This window comes from Pelodiscus sinensis, chromosome 1 (assembly GCF_052426305.1).
Source record: "Pelodiscus sinensis isolate ZL-2025 chromosome 1, ASM5242630v1, whole genome shotgun sequence".
Taxonomy (NCBI): domain Eukaryota; kingdom Metazoa; phylum Chordata; order Testudines; family Trionychidae; genus Pelodiscus; species Pelodiscus sinensis.
The window spans coordinates 177,377,961-177,395,257 of record NC_143052.1 but is presented as its reverse complement, the minus strand read 5'-3'; the positions used below and the strand labels follow the sequence as shown (position 1 = coordinate 177,395,257).

Here is a 17,297-nt window from a genome sequence, read left to right as displayed (position 1 = left end):
CAACAATCTATATTTACAGACTATGTAATGAAGGACCTACCGAACCATATGCATAGTATCACACTACAAGGATTAACTCACAAAGTCTGCACTAAATCTAGATGAATAAAGTCATTCACAGGTCCCCAACTTCAATAGGCTTTAGGATCAAGCCCTTACATCTGTGTGGTCTCTGAAAACCATCTGCTAAATGTATTATTCTGCTCCAAAATATAAGAACCAAATATATTTCTTGGAAAAAAATGCATTGAGGAAGATTAGTCTGACACTTAAAAAAAAATAGAAAAGTGTTTAAAATTAAGAACATCTGAAGTATGTCACTCTTCTTGAAACCTGCCATGCTGAGACATTTGTATACTGTATTGAAATGAGTAAGGTGAAGTAGAAAATGAATACAGAAAATATTAAAAGAAGCATTTTATTCAGCATAACCTATCTCAGATGCAATTAATTTAATGACCAACTGTACAAGTGGGATTGTTTTACTTAAGGCATAGAAAGTCAATGGTTTGCATCACCAAAAACCAGAATATTAGAGTTTGTATATGGATATTGTTGCTTAAAAACATGATTTATGGATACAAATTCATGTCTGATGCTTATTTCCAGTATTTATCTGATCATTCTGTTACTCCAATTCCAATTACTTCATACCATAAGCTAGTACAATTCCATATAGATTCTCTATCCTCAACCAGAATAGCTAACATGAGAAATGAAAATAAGTGTTGCCAACTCTGACAGCACTGGTATTTTTCCCCAAATCTTCAATTCATTTCATGTGAGAAAACTAGATTTCTTTCATTAAATAAAGTTTCAACCCTCAGCTTTGCAAAGAAAAGTTTTCAAGAGTCAGAAGGCAAATAAAATTCACTATATTAATAATATTGGTGTAATTTTAAAAATTATATCTAGGGGTTTAATTTGTGATTTTTTTTTTTGTTTTTTTTTTTGCATGCAACAACATCTTCAAAAAGCAGACTTGTAGTGCACAGGACAGAATTCACAATACCTATCACATTCTTCTCGTCATAATACCAGACCCCTATTTATCTTTTCAACAATCTTAAGATCAGATCCTTCCCCCAATGTAGCAACATAAAATATTGATATTTACGTTAATAAGACTACTCTGGTGTTAGGTTATTTAACTTCAGGAACAGGACTTAACATGATTGGTTGCAAGGTTTGCTGTACTAACAAGTCCTCCCAAACAGAGCAGCTCTCTCAGCTGTCAGATACTTCCCTGGAGCTTTGAAAGTGTGCATGCTTGTAGGGCAGCAGAGATCACAAAACACTGAGCACAGGAATCGGGGCAGGCATTGATGGATACTGGTGGAAGCCAGTTCTCTCGACAAAACAAAGTGTCCACGCTGGTTCTTTTTCAACAATAAAAGAAAGGGGAAAGACAGACTCTCATAAGACTGGAAGTTTGTCGCCAAAACTGGGTATTTTTCCCAACAAAAGTCACATTGTAGAGTAAACGTTCTCACTGTTTTGTTGCCATAAGGCAGTTTTTGGCAACAAAACTTGCCAGTTTAGACAAACACTTGATACAAAATGGTTCTAGCTTCCCAATGTTAAAAAAAACCCTTCTTTTGAAAATAAGCAATTACCGACATTTATAGTTCAGATAGTAATTTCTGATAGTAACATTAAGAAACCTGTGATCTGCTACTCAGAAGTATGGAAAGCATTCACAACCACTACCCTACAAATAAGCATGGGGAGAAGAGGGAAAGAAGAACCAGGACTTTCATCCCCCCAAAAAAGGAGCGTGCTCCCCAATTAGTGATTACTATTCAATAGCTAAGCATCAAATTGTATTATTTCAACTTCACAGCTATAAAATCACTTTGAGACCAGAGTCTTTTTTTAAAAAAAGTCTCCAAAGCTAAGTGATGAAAAAAGCTACACATTTCTTGAGCAACTGGACATAATCACTTTCACTTCTGCTATATGAAAAATCAAACACTGCAGTTAATGCTCCTATTGTATCAACAGTCTTTCATGGTCAGCTTAATCCTTTTTACCTACAGCTTTGAAGGCTATAATACAGGGGTTCCCAATCGTTTTGATACTGGGGACCAGTAAACCCATTCACAAGATTTTGGAGGACCGGTAATGTTTATTTGCATATTCATTAAGCAAATGATGAAAATGCAAATGAATTGTGTCACTTGCCCTACCTATCTGGTGGGTTGTTTTACCTCCCACTCCTGGTCCCAATCCCGTCCGCTTTATCTGCCAGTGCCGGCTCCCCGGCTGCATCCAGCGCCAGGCGTTCTGCGTCAGTGTGCATGGCGCCCGGCCTTCTCCCTGGGTCCTAGCACCCGCCAGATCTGGTCCCACCACCCGGAAGCATGCCCAGCAGAGACACCATGACGGAGGGCTCTCTCCCAAGAGGGCCACACCGCCGCACTCGGCAATGCGGGGTGCTGACACCCCGTCACACAAATTAATAGGATCATGCATGATAATTTTTCTAAGGACTGCTATTTCTTTTCTAAGGACTGGTACTAGGCCACAGACCACACTTTGGGAAACGCTGCTATAATATATGCACATCAATTAAATCAGATCAAAATCTACCATACTTATTATTCACAAAAACCTCTGAAAAAGATGTGTGGTAAATCAGTTGTAATCAGCTTTCACTCAATGAGCATTTTAACAAAATAATCACTCAGAGTTCAATATTTCATACTATTAACAAGGTGGCTGCTTTATTTGTAAGTACACCAATGGTCATGTAAAAGCAACAATCCTATTTTAACAATTTAACAGCAATTTAACAAAGAAAAACTGTCTGACCTGAATGCTTCCAATTCATTTTATCATTTTATTATTGTTACAATAACTTTTCTTCACTAAGACATATAGGTAGTAATATGCCATTTACCTAATAACATGGGCTGTTATTCAAATTGTAATGAAGGAACAACAAAGTCAGGGATAGATTTTGTGGAATGCTGAGTGCCTGGAACTTACAGATCAGGGAATGTAAGCTCTTCTGGCAGTGGCTGCAGGTACAATACCTTAATTTTGTAAAACTCTACTTTTTAAAAACAAAACTAATTTTAAAGTTTCATTGTTGTGGAAAGACATGTCTTGCTTTCATTTAAACCTCTTCCTGCACTGATATCCAAGCACTGCATAACTGTTCTTATTAGTGAAGGAGAATAGAAAGTGAAACTAACAAGCATAGCCCAATCCTGCAAACATTAACTTCTCACTATTGACTAGTAATAAAACTATGATAAACAATTCCAGCAAAGTTAGAACGCCTTATCATAGTAATTCTATGACCTGTAACAAGTGCAGTTCAAAAACTAAACTCCATAAACAAAAGTAGATGAGAGGATTTTTTTAATTATTTTGTTAGGAGAGATAAAGGACTTTTTAAAATATGAAGACTTTGTACCTGTTTAACTTTTTGTTTTGATTGTTTTTACCCCAGCTATATTAGAAATGTTAAATCTAGTCTTCCCTACTGTTGTAGTGAAACATTTTAATGTCTCAGCGTATGTTTATTATATCCCACACATGTGAGATTTCAGACCCTTTAAACCAGATAAGAGCCAGAGCAGCATAAAGGAGCTCTAAAAGCCCTGTGGCTGGAGAATTTTCCCCCATCGGGGTACAGCAGATGAGGAACTCCTAATGACCCTTAAAATGGGGCATGTGTTGGGAGAGGGATGCTAGAGGCATTCCACAGCACTGCAAAGATACCAGGCCACCCCAGATAGGCTACTGGAACTTTTGCTTCTAGACTCACAACAGAGAATCTGACTGTTTTTAATCAAGCATACACCTTTGTCCCACATACACCTTTGCAGATAATTTTTAATGGTCCAAGATGTACTGATATTTAGGAGCAGTTAAAACAACGTATTTTTGAAAATATGTGTTAACCTTATAATACAACATTCTGTGGTTCTTTTATAAACATTTGTAAATGTTATTTAGTATAGCCATTAATTAGGTTTTGTTTTTAAATGACTTAAAAATCTGGCCATTTTGGAGTTATAAAAAGAATTAAAAACAAATTTATTAGTTAAAGATACCTTGTATATGCGTATATTTTGAAGTGGCTTTGACCTTTTAAGACTTGATTTGTGAGCCATTCAAGTAAGATCTTTGAAGAAGGAATGGTATCTGTATGTGTTTGATATTTGAACAGTGTCTACTACAATGAGGCCCACCACATCATAAACTCAATGAAAGTGTCAGCAGTTACTTCAACAAATTCTAGATTACGTCCTTAAAACATTTAATAGTAAATCATAACATGGTCCATGACTTAATGCATATAAATCTCAATTTAAAAAAATTTGTAAAAAGCAGTCAAAAACGGTCCATAAACTCCAAGAAATATTTGATCACTTATTAGGCTAGGGGAAGAGGGAAAAAGCAAAGTATGTTTTGTATTGATCAGACTTCTATAAAATTGAGTTTCACCTGCTGTTACGGTACTAAACAAGAAGGGTCTGTGTTCAAGCAGAAGTTTAATGTAACAAGATTTTATACACACATCACCCTATATTCTAAAAATAGTCTCTACACTATGCAACAAACTTGCTTTTACGAATAACTCACTACAAATACTTTTTAAATCTACCTGAAATTGATGAGGACACACAGTGAACTAATTGGCTGCAACAGAACTAGTTCAAGATCGTGTTCACACTAGGTGTTACCTACCAGCCCTGTGCTCTTGCTGAGCCAGAGAGTGACAGTCATGGAAAACCATCTCCCCCCTTCCCCTGGGCCTTTGCTAGAATCAGACAAAGCAAGAAAAAGACCTGGGAAGGTCTAAACTAATTAAAGAAACACCCCAGCCTCATCTGCATTGAAGATATAACTCATTAGCATACAGAATGAAGACCAGCTCTTCCAAGGCAGGAACTGCAGTGAACTATGGGTTACCGAAAGCAGAGAAGCACTGCATGATGGGAAATCTCTGCTCCAGATGCTAATGAAGCCAGGCCTGCTCACACCCAAATTAGTCATTGTCAGACCAATTCTAGTATGGATCCTACTGACATCTAAAATACTGAAACTGTCTAGTTGCACTCTGAGCTCTTCAAAGAACATCACCCATAACCAGGGGTGATCAGTCTCTACTGTCTCTCCTCTCTCTCTTTGAGCTATTGTCCTGTCCCTATAAAAACTCCTATCCTTACCCCAAGAAAAATTGTTCTGATACCTGGATTTAAACTGCATCAGTTCCATTGAGACTTTTTTCATCTCCTGTCTGATCGTGCTGGGGGCTCTGCTCTGCTTGTCTCCTGCCCTCTGGACCCCCAGCTCCCATCACCATCTGGGAATCCCTATCCGTGCAAGCTCCGCAGAGTGGCGAGGGGTCTCTCTCTCTCTCTCTCTCTCTCCCACCTCCTCCTCCCAACTACCTATCTCTAAGCCTAGCTTCTGACTCTGCCCTATGTAAACTCTTATATGGTTAGCTAGCCCTAACATTTGTCATCAGTTTCAGTTTAGATTTAATATTGTAACTGTTGTGTGCTTGGTCTCCTATCACTACCCAGAAATAAATAACTTCCATTGTTAAGCTGGTTGCTTCTCTCCCTTTCGCTCACTCTTCCTCAAAGGGTGTTGTTTTGGCTTCCCCATTCGCTCTGCAACAACGCTGCTTGTACCCAAGCTAAAGATCCCTGTATTGCCCAAAATCCTGTGGGGTTTGCTCATCGTGTGGTTTACCAGTGAATGATTGCGGTGTGAAAATGGGGATGAGGGTGCTGAACCTGGGGTCTTATGAGGATGGAAGCTTAAAGTGCTATTTAATCCAGCCCACTGAGTCCAAAAGCACATGAGGTTGCAGTGTGGCATTGCTGTTAACCCAGCCTGCTGAGTCCAAGGACATATGAGGGGTCAGCTTGTGAGTGCTGATTACAGTCCTTTCAGGCATGCTCTGCTAGTGGGTTTGAGTGCCTGTGTGTGTTTTTAAGGTGGAAAGAACCCCATCCTGAGGAACCTAGTTCCTGCAAGAGAGCACCAGTGGGAGAGGGAACTGACAGGGAGAGAATTCAGCTCCATATGAGAGCACCAGCAAGCACACGTAGCACACTGATAGAATTGATAACCTTCCCCAGTCCCATAAGCAGGGCTCAACAAATACACTCGCCCGGGGCAAGTAGATTTTACCAGCTGGCGAGTGCAGGGGCAGACTGGCCGGTGGGCCATTGTGACGGGCTGGCGGAAGCTCGCCCTACGGGCGGCGTGGCTCCATCCGATCCGCCGGCCGGCAGAGGAGCAGAGCGCCGCCGCCAATTCTTGCCACCAGGCTGCCTGTGTGCAGCTCCAGCGCGAGGAGGCAGGGTGGGATGCCAGGATGCTGGCGTGAAGTGGCCCCGCTGATTTTAAAGGGCCATGGCAACTCGGCTCTGGCCGCTGACTGCAGCGCAGCCAGGGCCCACCCCGCCAGCTCCAGTCCCGCCACGGCCCCAGCCCCTCTTTGTCTCCGCACCGCCCATTCCCCACGCCGACCCTGCTCCCCTACACCCCAGACCACCTGTTCTCCCTCTTCCCTGCGACCCTTTGGCTCTGTGCTGCCCTTGCATCCCGCTTCCTGCCCCCCCAGCTCTGTTCTGCCCATTCCCTGCACTGCCCCAGACCCTGATCCCTCTGCCCCTCCCATTCCGTGTCCCATTCTCCGTGCCTTCCCCTCGATCCCTGCCCCCCCCCCCCCCAGCTCTGTGCTGCTCGTTCCCTGCACTGCCCCTAGATCCTGATCTATCTGCCCCTCCGGTTCCCCGTTTCCCATTACCCGTGCCTCCACTGCACCCTGCTCCCCCCCGATCCCTGCATCCCTCTGGCTCTGTGCCTCCCATTCCCCATATCCGCCCCCCACACACACTGTTTCCTGCACCCCTCTGACTCTGTGCGGTCCCTGCCCCCTGCAGGTCGGGAGTGAAGGGTGTTTGTCCATAGGGAGGGGCTGGACAGGGCAGGGAAAAAGCTGCTGTGACCCAGCAGGGAGTAAAAGGGGGAGTTCACCTGAAGCGCCTTTGCCTTTATGGAAAAAACCGAATGAAAATGCTATTTGCTATTTATAGGGCTAAAATGTTGGGACAAAAACAACAAACAAACAAAAAACCTATTGCAAAATGCAAACATGTAAAAGACAACAAAAAAAGGGGGGGCGGCCAAAAAATGTTTTGCTTGGGGCAGCAAAAAACCTAGAGCTGGCCCTGGGGGAGGGGAAGGGACTGGGCTGTGGGGAGGGGAAAAATATGGGGAAGGGGCTTGTGCTGAGAGGAGGGGAGGAGGTCAGGAGAAGAAGAAGAAGAAAGGGGAAGGCACCAAGGGACAGGGTGCAGGAGAGACAAATGCCAGGGGCCAAGTGCAGATGAGGAAAAGGGCAGGAGGGGAGGTGTCAGTGGGAGGGGGGACAGGGTGATGCTGGGAGAGGAGAGTGTAAGGGCACTGAGGGCTGGGGGGGGGGTGAGGTGCTGGGAGAAGGCTTGAAAGAAGGGGTGGGCATGAGGAAGGCAGGGATGGAGCAAGGCATCTGTGAGGGCACAGAGGCATGAGAGGAACGGGGGCAGAGGGTGGTGAAGGGGTGGGTATCAGGGCAAAAGGGGCGGGGGCAGTGAGGGCAAAGGGGGAGGCATCAGGAGAGTGCAGGTGTCAAGGGATTCTGAGAGTGAAGCAGAAGGGCAAACACCTGCAGGGGAGGGACCAGCAGCAGAGGAGAGAGGCAGGGCAGGTGTGTAGAGGGAGGTTTTAGGAGAGGGGATGAGGAGGGATAGCTCACATGATCAGAGTGGGGCTATTGGAGGAATGGGCACGGGGGGGAGAGAAGGGCTGGAAGAGGGCCTGTCTCAGGAAGGCTGAGGGCAGTGAGAAGGGCAAGAGTCAGGACAGCAGAGGAGGGTGAGGGGTTGGGGGGCAGCAGGCACCAGCCCGTCTGGGGTGAGTTCTGAGCTCCCAGACCCAGCGCAAGCTGGAACTGAACCAGGCTGCCTGCCCACCCAGCTCCTACTACACTTTAAATGCAGAGCTGCAGCCGGGGTAGGTCTTAGACATGTCGCAAGCCAAGACTGAGCCAGGCTGCTGGCCAGCCTGAGAAAAAATTTACTGGGGGGGGGGGGGACATGCATATAGTCTATAGTCTTAACCAATAAGCTTTGGCTTATCAGTTAATCAACTACACAATTACATCCCTACTACCATTATTTCAGTGGCTGTTGGTCTTAAGCCGTGAATTGTGGAAAAGGGAGTACAACTTTATAAAAAAAATATTTAGGAAGTAGACCTTATCATGGGAAAATGATCATTCAGATAATCTTCTCTCCTTGTAATGGTTGCATGGGACCACTTGTCTCCCACCTCCTCCATTTGAAACTACATAATATTCTCGTGACAACTACAGCAACTGTTTCTAAAAGTATTATTAGGAAGTAATATAAAATATTTCAGCTGTCATTCAATGTAATTTAGAAGCAGGAAACAGGAAGAGACAAAAATCACAAGACCAGCCAACTTTCTGCAGGCCACCAACAATCCAAAAGTTTGCAGAAGAACATTTAAGGGAAACATTTTAACCTATGGAGGATGAGAAATGAAAAAAAGCAAGTTGTCTTTTTCCTAGAAAAGTGCTATGTATGATTTACAAAGTTGGTGCTACATATCATTAATACAGGATATTTCTACAAAATTAGATGAGCTGCCACCTCTTATTTTATTCTATTATAATCACAATTCAGCAGCATGACAACAGTCATCGGAACTTCAACATAAGTCAAGTACAAGCCTTAAAAAAAAAAAAAAAAAAAAAAAAAAAAAACCCTCACACAACCACTATCAGCCAATCCTCCTCTGATTCACAAAGAAACCAGGATAACCATTGCAAATTCATATCATCTATTGGCTGTTCAGAGGCCAGCATGAAATGAATTGGTGAAATAAAGCTCTTTTTTATTAGGCAGCGAGTCACATATACCTTATACACAGTGGTGAAGACACATATGACTTGTCTACACTATTACTTCTCATTTGCTAACCACTAGAAAAATGCTTTTAAGTTTTGTATGGAATGTCAAAAGGGACTGGTGGCTCTCCAGCACAAGAGTGACAGACAACACCTACCACATGTTTGGAATCAAACAAAAATCATATTTAAAAAAATCTTATTAAAAGAAAAAATGGTAAGAGCCATACAGGAGACAAAAGTTAACTAATACTGGAATACTTCTAGACAAAAGAAAAAAAAGCTAGCAGCCTGCTTACATTTATTAAAATATTTACATCTAAACATGAATACTAGGGATGTGAATGGTTAACTGGTAAGCACCTACTGGTTACAGTTAACTGATGGGGGCCTGATCAGCCCCCTGCCTGCCAAAGACAAGGGGCTACTCCAGCCCTGTGGAGCCTGTGTGAGCCTACTTGCAGAAAGGGAGTTCCTCATCAATCCCCATTTTTAATCAGTTAACTGGTTAAACTTCACATCTAACCAGTTAACTAATTAAATGGGATTTTACATCCCTAATAAATATTACAGATGACCCCAGAAACAATATTATAGATTCCCAAGTTGGACTCAGCAACCAGACTGATGATATGATCCTGGTTATTCTTTGATTCAAAAGATAGAGAGCAAATTTTGAGTAACGCAAAAGTCAAAATGCCTAGTAATCATGAGACAAAGATCCAGTTTTAAATAGGGATGTTAGCATAGAGTAAACAATTAACTAATAAGGCTAGGCTTATCAGTTTATCCTATCAACCACAGGCACTCCCCCACCCCTTGCTGCCTCAGTATCAGAGGCAGCAAAGGTGGGGGGATGGGAGTCGGTGCCCGTGAGGAGCTGGTTTTAAGCATGCTCCCCATGAGCACCAGATCTGCCTGCCTTACCCCCCCGTGCAGCTCCTCTGATAGAGAGGCAGCAATGCAGGGAGCAAGGGGAGCAGGCAGGAGCCAATACTCTCAGGGAGCTGGTTTTAAGACAGTTCTATGCATATATCAGCTCCTGTTGACCTACCTGCCCTCCCCCTTGCTGCCTCCTATGGGGTTCTTACTGCATTTAAAATGCAGAGGTACAGCCAGAATAGCAAGCACCCCCTCTCCCCGACTTCCTATCAACTAATTGAGTAGTGGATAGAAATTCCATCCACTACTCAATTAGCTGATTAATCAAAATGTAACATCCCTAATGAGAAGCAATCCCATTCCAGGCACATATAGTTTTCCTGGCACAACAAAATCCTTAAATTGCTTCAAGTTATGATCAGAGGAAACTGTAAACTGAATTTGGTGGTGCTAGCTCTTACTGTTTAGGAGGAGTTATTGATCAAACTGACAGCCAGCCAAACTCTCCACAATATATAGTAGATTCCTCTGTACTAACAGAAGACAGCCATGAGAGACTTTCAGTCCTTGTCTACAAAGAAGCCATATACCATTTTTCACTCCAATAAATCAAACTCCTAGATTTTTTCACACCAATTTAGTAAGCCAGTAATAATTTTTGTACATTTTCCCAGTTTAAATACAATATCAGGCCATTTTAATCTTTTACATAACTTATAGCATATTTTCTGTAATATATTATCTGGTTTATTTGTTTAAATCTGTCAGCATATGAACTCTGTTGCGCTCATTAAGATTTCGAGTTGTCACTTGGAAGACAAAATTTTCAACCTGAACTAAAGGTTGGTTTCCACATTCATTTTCTATTTCCCTGAAATATACAATAATACAAGGGAGATTTTTCATGTAATAGATCACTAATAAATTTTCAACTGATATATTTTAACATCATTTTGTCGCTAGAAAAATTAATGAAATCTGAACCCTCTTTGAACTGCTGCGGATAGTATTAATTTACTCAAATGATACAATGAAAATAGATCTACTGTACACTCTTTGGAGTAGTGTGAATAATAAACTCCCAGCAGCAGCAAGATTTTAGTTGTAGAGTTCTTGCTAAGTCAACTCTTTTCATTTTCAACCAGAATGGGTTGCTAATTGTAATTTAAACACTGATTACAACCAACCACCTTCCAAGTTTAACTTCTAAAGGAGAAAGAGAAAAGAATTTTCAGCTACAGACCATTGCCTGCTGGTTTATCTGACAGCCATGGCAAGATGTACACTAGATATGCTCCAGCAGCACAGATGCAGCGCTTTAGCACAGACACTTACTAAAAGAAAAGAAGGGGTTCCTCCATCACTGTAGTAAATCCACCTCTCTGAGGTGCAGTAGGTAGGGTCAATAGAATTCATCCATCAATCTACTACTGACTACCCTTGGACTTTGGCTGACTTTACTATGCCTCTCAAAAGTGTCAATTTTTCACAACCCCAAGAATGGTAGTTAGGTTGACTTAATTTTCTAGCGTAGACCAGTTCCATGATTGTGAGAATTATTTGCCAGATGTTATTAACAAAATAAATGTAAGAATGCAGATCTACCAGATATTACAGATCTCTAACCCAAACACCGATATAATAATTAAAGGGTGTCACCAGTAATAGCATTTTAAATTAATTTATTGATCATAAAAGGTGTCAGTTGCAGTAGCAAAAAAAGAAGTTCTCTGCCATTCACAAATCAGAAGCACTGACAGCAAGTCTTTGCAACAGTAGCTTGTTAGTACACTTCAGTTTAAATTGGTATTGAATACTTCAGGAATAAGAAGATAAATTTAATCCATGTCCATTCAGCCTTTCTCTCCATGCTGAAATTGCCAAGTGCAGTACAAATTACTGCTAATTTCAAGAGCAATCTTTAGAAGAGGGCACCTCTCTTAAAGAGCTCATCTCAGATGTGGGGAATAATTGTTTATGGGGGTCAGTCCAAGAATTTGCTAAGTGGTCAGGGGCTGCACTTTTTTATGATACAATAAAACCTGAGCTATCCGAAACTTAAGCATCCAAACAACCGTAGAAACCAGCATATTTCTGACACTGGGAAAAGCAAAACAAAACCGGAAAAGGAAACTGGCCCTTTAAGTGCTGGGCCACTCCTCAGACAAGTGTACCTGGGGGAGGGTAGAATGGCAGCCAAAAGCAAGCAGCAAGTATCTCGGCTCCTGACACCCCAGGCAAGGCCAGCCCCCCCACGGCTCCCCCCCCCCCCTCAGTTTCCCCTCCCCCCCATCTCTGTCTCCTAACCCCTGGCTTCTACCACCTCATCACCAGGCTGCATCCCACCCACCCCCCAAGGCTCATGGCCCCCCCTAGCAGGCCCCATCCCAGCCATCACACAGCTCCCGTGCCCCCTCTCCCCCCATAGGTCCTGCACGGCTCTCCCTCCCTCCCCCCCCCCCAGATAACCAGAATTTTTAGGATTCCGGCATGCCCTAATTCCTGGGCATGCCAGATAACACAGGTTTTACTATATTAATTGAGGGGTACAGGATCTGGGAGAGGGAAAAGGTGCAGGAGTGGATTCTGACCTGGAGAAGGTGAGTAGGGGGGAATGCAGTGGATTCTGACCTGGAGAAAGTGAGTAGGGGGGAATGCAGCATCTCACAGGAACTTGTGACCTGGGGCAGGGGTATAAAGAGCTAACCAGTTACTTGGCAAGCATCACCCTCACCAGTGATGCTTGTTGGGGGTGATTAGCCAACGGGGCCTGCTGGACTGCAGCACCTCCTCCCCCCGCAGCCACGGTGCAACAAAACGGGCCCAACCTGGCCAGAGCAGTCCCTTCTACTCACACAAGCACCACACTCCCGGGGATCCTGGTTAACTGGTTACACTTAACCAGTAAACATTTTAAATGGGATTTTACATGCCTACAGGTGTGCAGGAGGGGGTGGACAGTGTTTGGGTTGTAACATGGGGCAGGGAGTTGGAGTACAGTGGGGATACCAGCAGGACCCTTAGGCAGGCTCTTTACCTACTGCATCTCTACATGCCACTCCAAGTGGTCAGCTGCTGAGGTCAGCATGTATGTCTGTTCATGACATGCACTTTGGAGGGGTCTCCATGTGCTGCATACATGTGCAAGTACAGTCCAGGGAGCTCCTATTGGCTGTTTTCCAGCCAACAGGAGCTGTGAGGATCATGCTGTGGGGACAGGAAAACACAGACATCTCTCCAAGGTGCGCACCACAGACCAACAAATCACTAGCCCCAGCAGCCAGTTGCTTTGAGCAGCATGTGGCAAGAAACCTACACAGGGATCCTGCTGGGCTACAGGACATGAACAGCCCCAAGTACTGTGGTAGGCCTGATGTGACTGTTTGGCAGGCCAGATCCAGGCCATGGGCCATATTTTGCCTGCCCCAGCTTCTCCAAACTAAAAAAAAAAAAATTTTTACTGCTTTAACTATACCAATATAGGAAAAGCTGCATAACCCCCCCAGCAAGGACTTACTGGTACAGTTATTTCCAAACAGAGTGGGGCCCACAGAGTGGGCAAAGCGGAAGGGCCAGCTCCACAGCCCCCAGAAAGATTGGGATCTTGTGCAGAAGGGGCAGACCTGGTGCTAGCTTTCCCCAGGCAGCCTCAGCGTCACTCAGAACAGGGATGTAAAATATCAGTTAATTGAATAGTTGATTAACCTCATGAATTTTTATCATTTACTTGACTATTCTATAGTCCCCAAAGGTGGGGCCACGAGCCAGTGTGCTTTGGCCTCACTCCCGAAGAGACCCCTGTCACTTTACGCTGTTGCCTCTGTATGAGAGGTGGCAGCCTGGGATGCTAGGCAGGACCTGATCCATGAAGAGAGCCAATTTAAAAACCAGCTCTCCTCACGGACTGCCTGCCTGTCACCCCGCATTGCTGCCTCTGTTATAGAGGCAGCAGCACAGCAGCAGCACAGGGTGACAGCAGCTCCTGTGCCGTGGTGTGGGGGGGCAGGGAGAGAGTCTTAGCTTCCGGACCCTGTGCAAGCCAGAACTGAGCCGGGCTACCTGCCCACCCAGTTCCTAATACACTTTAAATGCAGAGCAGCAGTGGGGAAGGTCTCTAACCCAATGTGCGCCAGGACTGAGCCAGGCTGCTGGCCAACCTGCTAAAAAAATTTACTGGCCAGGTGAGGGAAGGGGGGGGGGGGGAGAATGTGTGTAGTCTATAGCATTAACCAACAAGCTTTTGCTTATCGGTTAATCCACTATACTATTACATCTCTAGCCCAGAGTGCACTGCACCTACCCCAGACAGCACTGAGCACTGCCCAGAGTACTGTGTATGGGGGTCTGGCAGCAAGTTAAAGGATCCAGGGCTCCAGCCATCACAATAGTGGTAACAATGGTGGCCAGGAGTACCATGCCACGGGGCAGTTGCCCCCTTTGCCATCACCTTCTCCACCTCCACCCCCAGGTTCCCAGACATTGTCCATATAGGAAGGCAAATAATACCAGTACACACTTTTATACTCAAACACATGCAGATCAGAGTTTTACTGGTATGACAATTTTGGTTAAGTACAGCTTTACCCCAACAGATAAAAGTTACAGTGACAATGGGGGGAAAAAAAGGTAGATCGGGCTTAATAGCAAAGGCACTTAACATCTACAATAGCATTTTTTTTCAGTGAAGCTTTTGCTGGTCGGGGGATGTGAAAAAACCTACAACCCTGATGGACACAAGTTTCACCGACAGAAGCACCAGTGTGGTCTGCACTACACTGGTGGAAGATGCTCTCCCGCCAACATTGTTGCCACTTGTTGGGCGTAGTGTTATTATGTCGAGAGCTCTCTCCTGTCAGTGTAGAGACACAGGAGACCTTAAAACACTGTAGCTGCAATGGTACAGCTGTGTAACTGTAAGGTCTGTTGTGTCAACAATGGATTCATTTCATGTTAGCCAATGAAAAATACCAGACAGTACCAATTTTCAGCAGTGACAGAGTTCAAAGGTTTCACATCACCATGAGCCCCAAATACATTTTTCTAGTTGTAACTGACAAAGTCATTACATATACAACTACAAATGTAATAAGACATCCAAATATATTTTACAATCATTACTCCACTGTTACATGCTCACAATAGCTTCCACTTTTTAAATATTTATTGCTATCACTAGTGTATTTGCATTTTACATGTAAGAAATACCTTTAGTCCCTTATGTTACAAAGCACAGTACATAATTCTCTAAAGAGAATGAAGGCACGTGGTATAAAATATGGGCCTTAGTCTATAATCCTTAGTCATGTGATTTTTTTTCTCTTAACTAAGAATCCCATGAGCTCAACAGGACCACTCATGAGCTAGTTTCAAGACTGGACCCTGCATACCTGTACAACCACTTAAACACAGTCACCTTTCAGATGAAGGCAAGCAACATGACCTTGCACTCCAGAGCATGCCGAACAATGATAGTGGGAGGTGATTTTACTACAGGTGCAGCACAAGCACCTATTCTTTTACATATGTATTACAGGATATTTAAGGACCTCTCTTCATCTGAGCACATCCTGATGGAATCTGTACATTCTCACTACATCTACATAGGGGAATTCAAAAGTTATTGTGCCACAGTCCCCTCTCCACTTCTCCTCAGGCAGGACCAATGTACCTCAATTACTATAACAGGAGCACTGAGCCACTCACTGCAATGTGTTGATTTCACAATAGTAGCTAATTAAACCGTTTTTTGCTCGTAACTTTCATGTTCAATCAACATGCAAGAGGAAAACGCTCCAGAACTGTAAAGGCCTGGAATGGGGGCGGGGGGAAGAGGATCTAGTCTAAAAATCTTCCCAGGGAAGGACTGGAGAGGGCAGGGGGGAAACGTTGATTGACTGGGGAGAGGGGGTGCACGGGAGGACACAGAGCAAAGGGGCTGTGGAAACGGGAGGGGCGAATTGTTTTCAATGGGCGCTGGGTGAGTGGCTACACCCCACGTCTGTCCTGGTGAGGGAGAAAAATTAATGGGGCGGGGCAGGTTACAGAGCCTAATGGAAGAGAGACATCGTGCAAGACACCGCCACGGGCCCCAGCCCACAGGGCCCAGCCAGCACCGCGGGTCCGCCCCCCGGCCGCCAGCCCGCTCCCCCGCTAAGGTCACAGCGCCAAGGGGCCGCGCGGATCCCCCGCCCCGCCGGGCCCTCGCGTAGCCCGGCGGCCGCAGGAGGCTTCCCCCGGGCGGCGCGCTCCTACCTTCTGGGCTTTGCTCTGCTGCTGCAGCACGTTCTGCTCCACGGTCATGGCCCCGGCCCGGCGCCGCTGCCCGCCTCCCCCCGGCGCGGGGCAGCGGCTGCAGGCGGCGCGGGCAGCGGAGAGGCAGGGGCCGGGCCCGGAGCCGGGGAGGACGCGGGCGCGGGGAGCGCGGGGAGGGAAAGAGCCGCTCAGGCCCGGCTGCTGCAGCTACCGCCCAGCCCGGCCCGGGCCCTGGAATGTGCCGCCAGCTCCGCCCTCGGCTGCCAGCCCGGCCCGCCCAGCACCGCAGCCAGCCCCCGGCCTGCTCGGCTCCCACCCCGCGCCAGGGCCCTGCTCCGCCCTCCTCTGCCTCCCCCGGCCGCCACCGCCCTCATCCCCCCCGCCCCTCTCCTCAGCCAGTAAGCAGCGGCACCGTCTTCCCTCCACCCCAACTCTCCACTACTACTGCCCTTCCTCCTTCCACACTCCTCTCCTCCTTCTTCACCAGTTACCACAGCAGCAACTTGCTCAACTATGGGCAAGGGTTGCTGGGCTCCCTCCCACTCGGGTCCCTCCTTCTCTTGATCCTCAGAAGCTGTTCCCATCTAACCGCTAGTGTTAATAGGTCTTATTCTACTGTCAGGGTGCCAGGAATCAGGACCTCATTCTCCTGGACACTGTACAAGCACAATATACTGTCCACCCTCCCCAAGCGAATGCCTCTCCTCCTCTAATCACTAGTGTTCTTACATTCCTCCTCCTCGGGCCCTTGGCAGCGGTACCTCATCTGTCACAATTAGGGTTGCCAGATGGTTTCAACAAAAATACCAGACACACTTGACATTACATCACAATCTACATTACATCTTATTTAGAAAATACCGGACATTTATATTTTCTCATTTATATTTCCTCAATGTTTCCCAAACAGAAAGCTTAAATACTAGACTGTCTGGTTCAAAACGACACCTGGCAACCCTAGTCACAATCCCTAATTACATCCCTAGCCCATTCCTTTCCAATTCCTCCACCTACTTACTCTGTCCAAGAGAAGCAGCAGGACTTCTGCTCTCTCCCTTCGCTATCCAGTCACTAGTGTCAGGGTACGTCTACACATCATAGCTAAATCGGAAATAAGCTAGGCAGCTTGAGCTATGTCAATTGCGTAGCTTAAGTTGAAATAGCTTATTTCAGCTTTTGATGCTGTCTACACAGCAGTAAGTCTGAGAACGAG

The 17,297-nt window shown here is 45.3% G+C and overlaps 1 protein-coding gene and 1 long non-coding RNA gene across 2 annotated transcripts in view; one reads left to right on the top strand and one right to left on the bottom strand.

Annotated features, from left to right (window-relative positions):
• The window catches only part of USP25 (ubiquitin specific peptidase 25), a 135,621-nt gene extending 119,255 nt beyond the window's left edge, over window positions 1-16,366 (bottom strand). The window contains exon 1 of the mRNA XM_075909861.2: window positions 16,085-16,366. Within this exon, the coding sequence (XP_075765976.2) occupies window positions 16,085-16,132 (48 nt within the window). The 5' untranslated portion in view covers window positions 16,133-16,366. The remainder of the gene's footprint in view (window positions 1-16,084) is intronic.
• Window positions 1-17,297, top strand: part of LOC112547591 (uncharacterized) — a 30,708-nt gene that overhangs the window by 5,576 nt on the left and 7,835 nt on the right. The gene's annotated exons all lie outside the window — the stretch shown is intronic.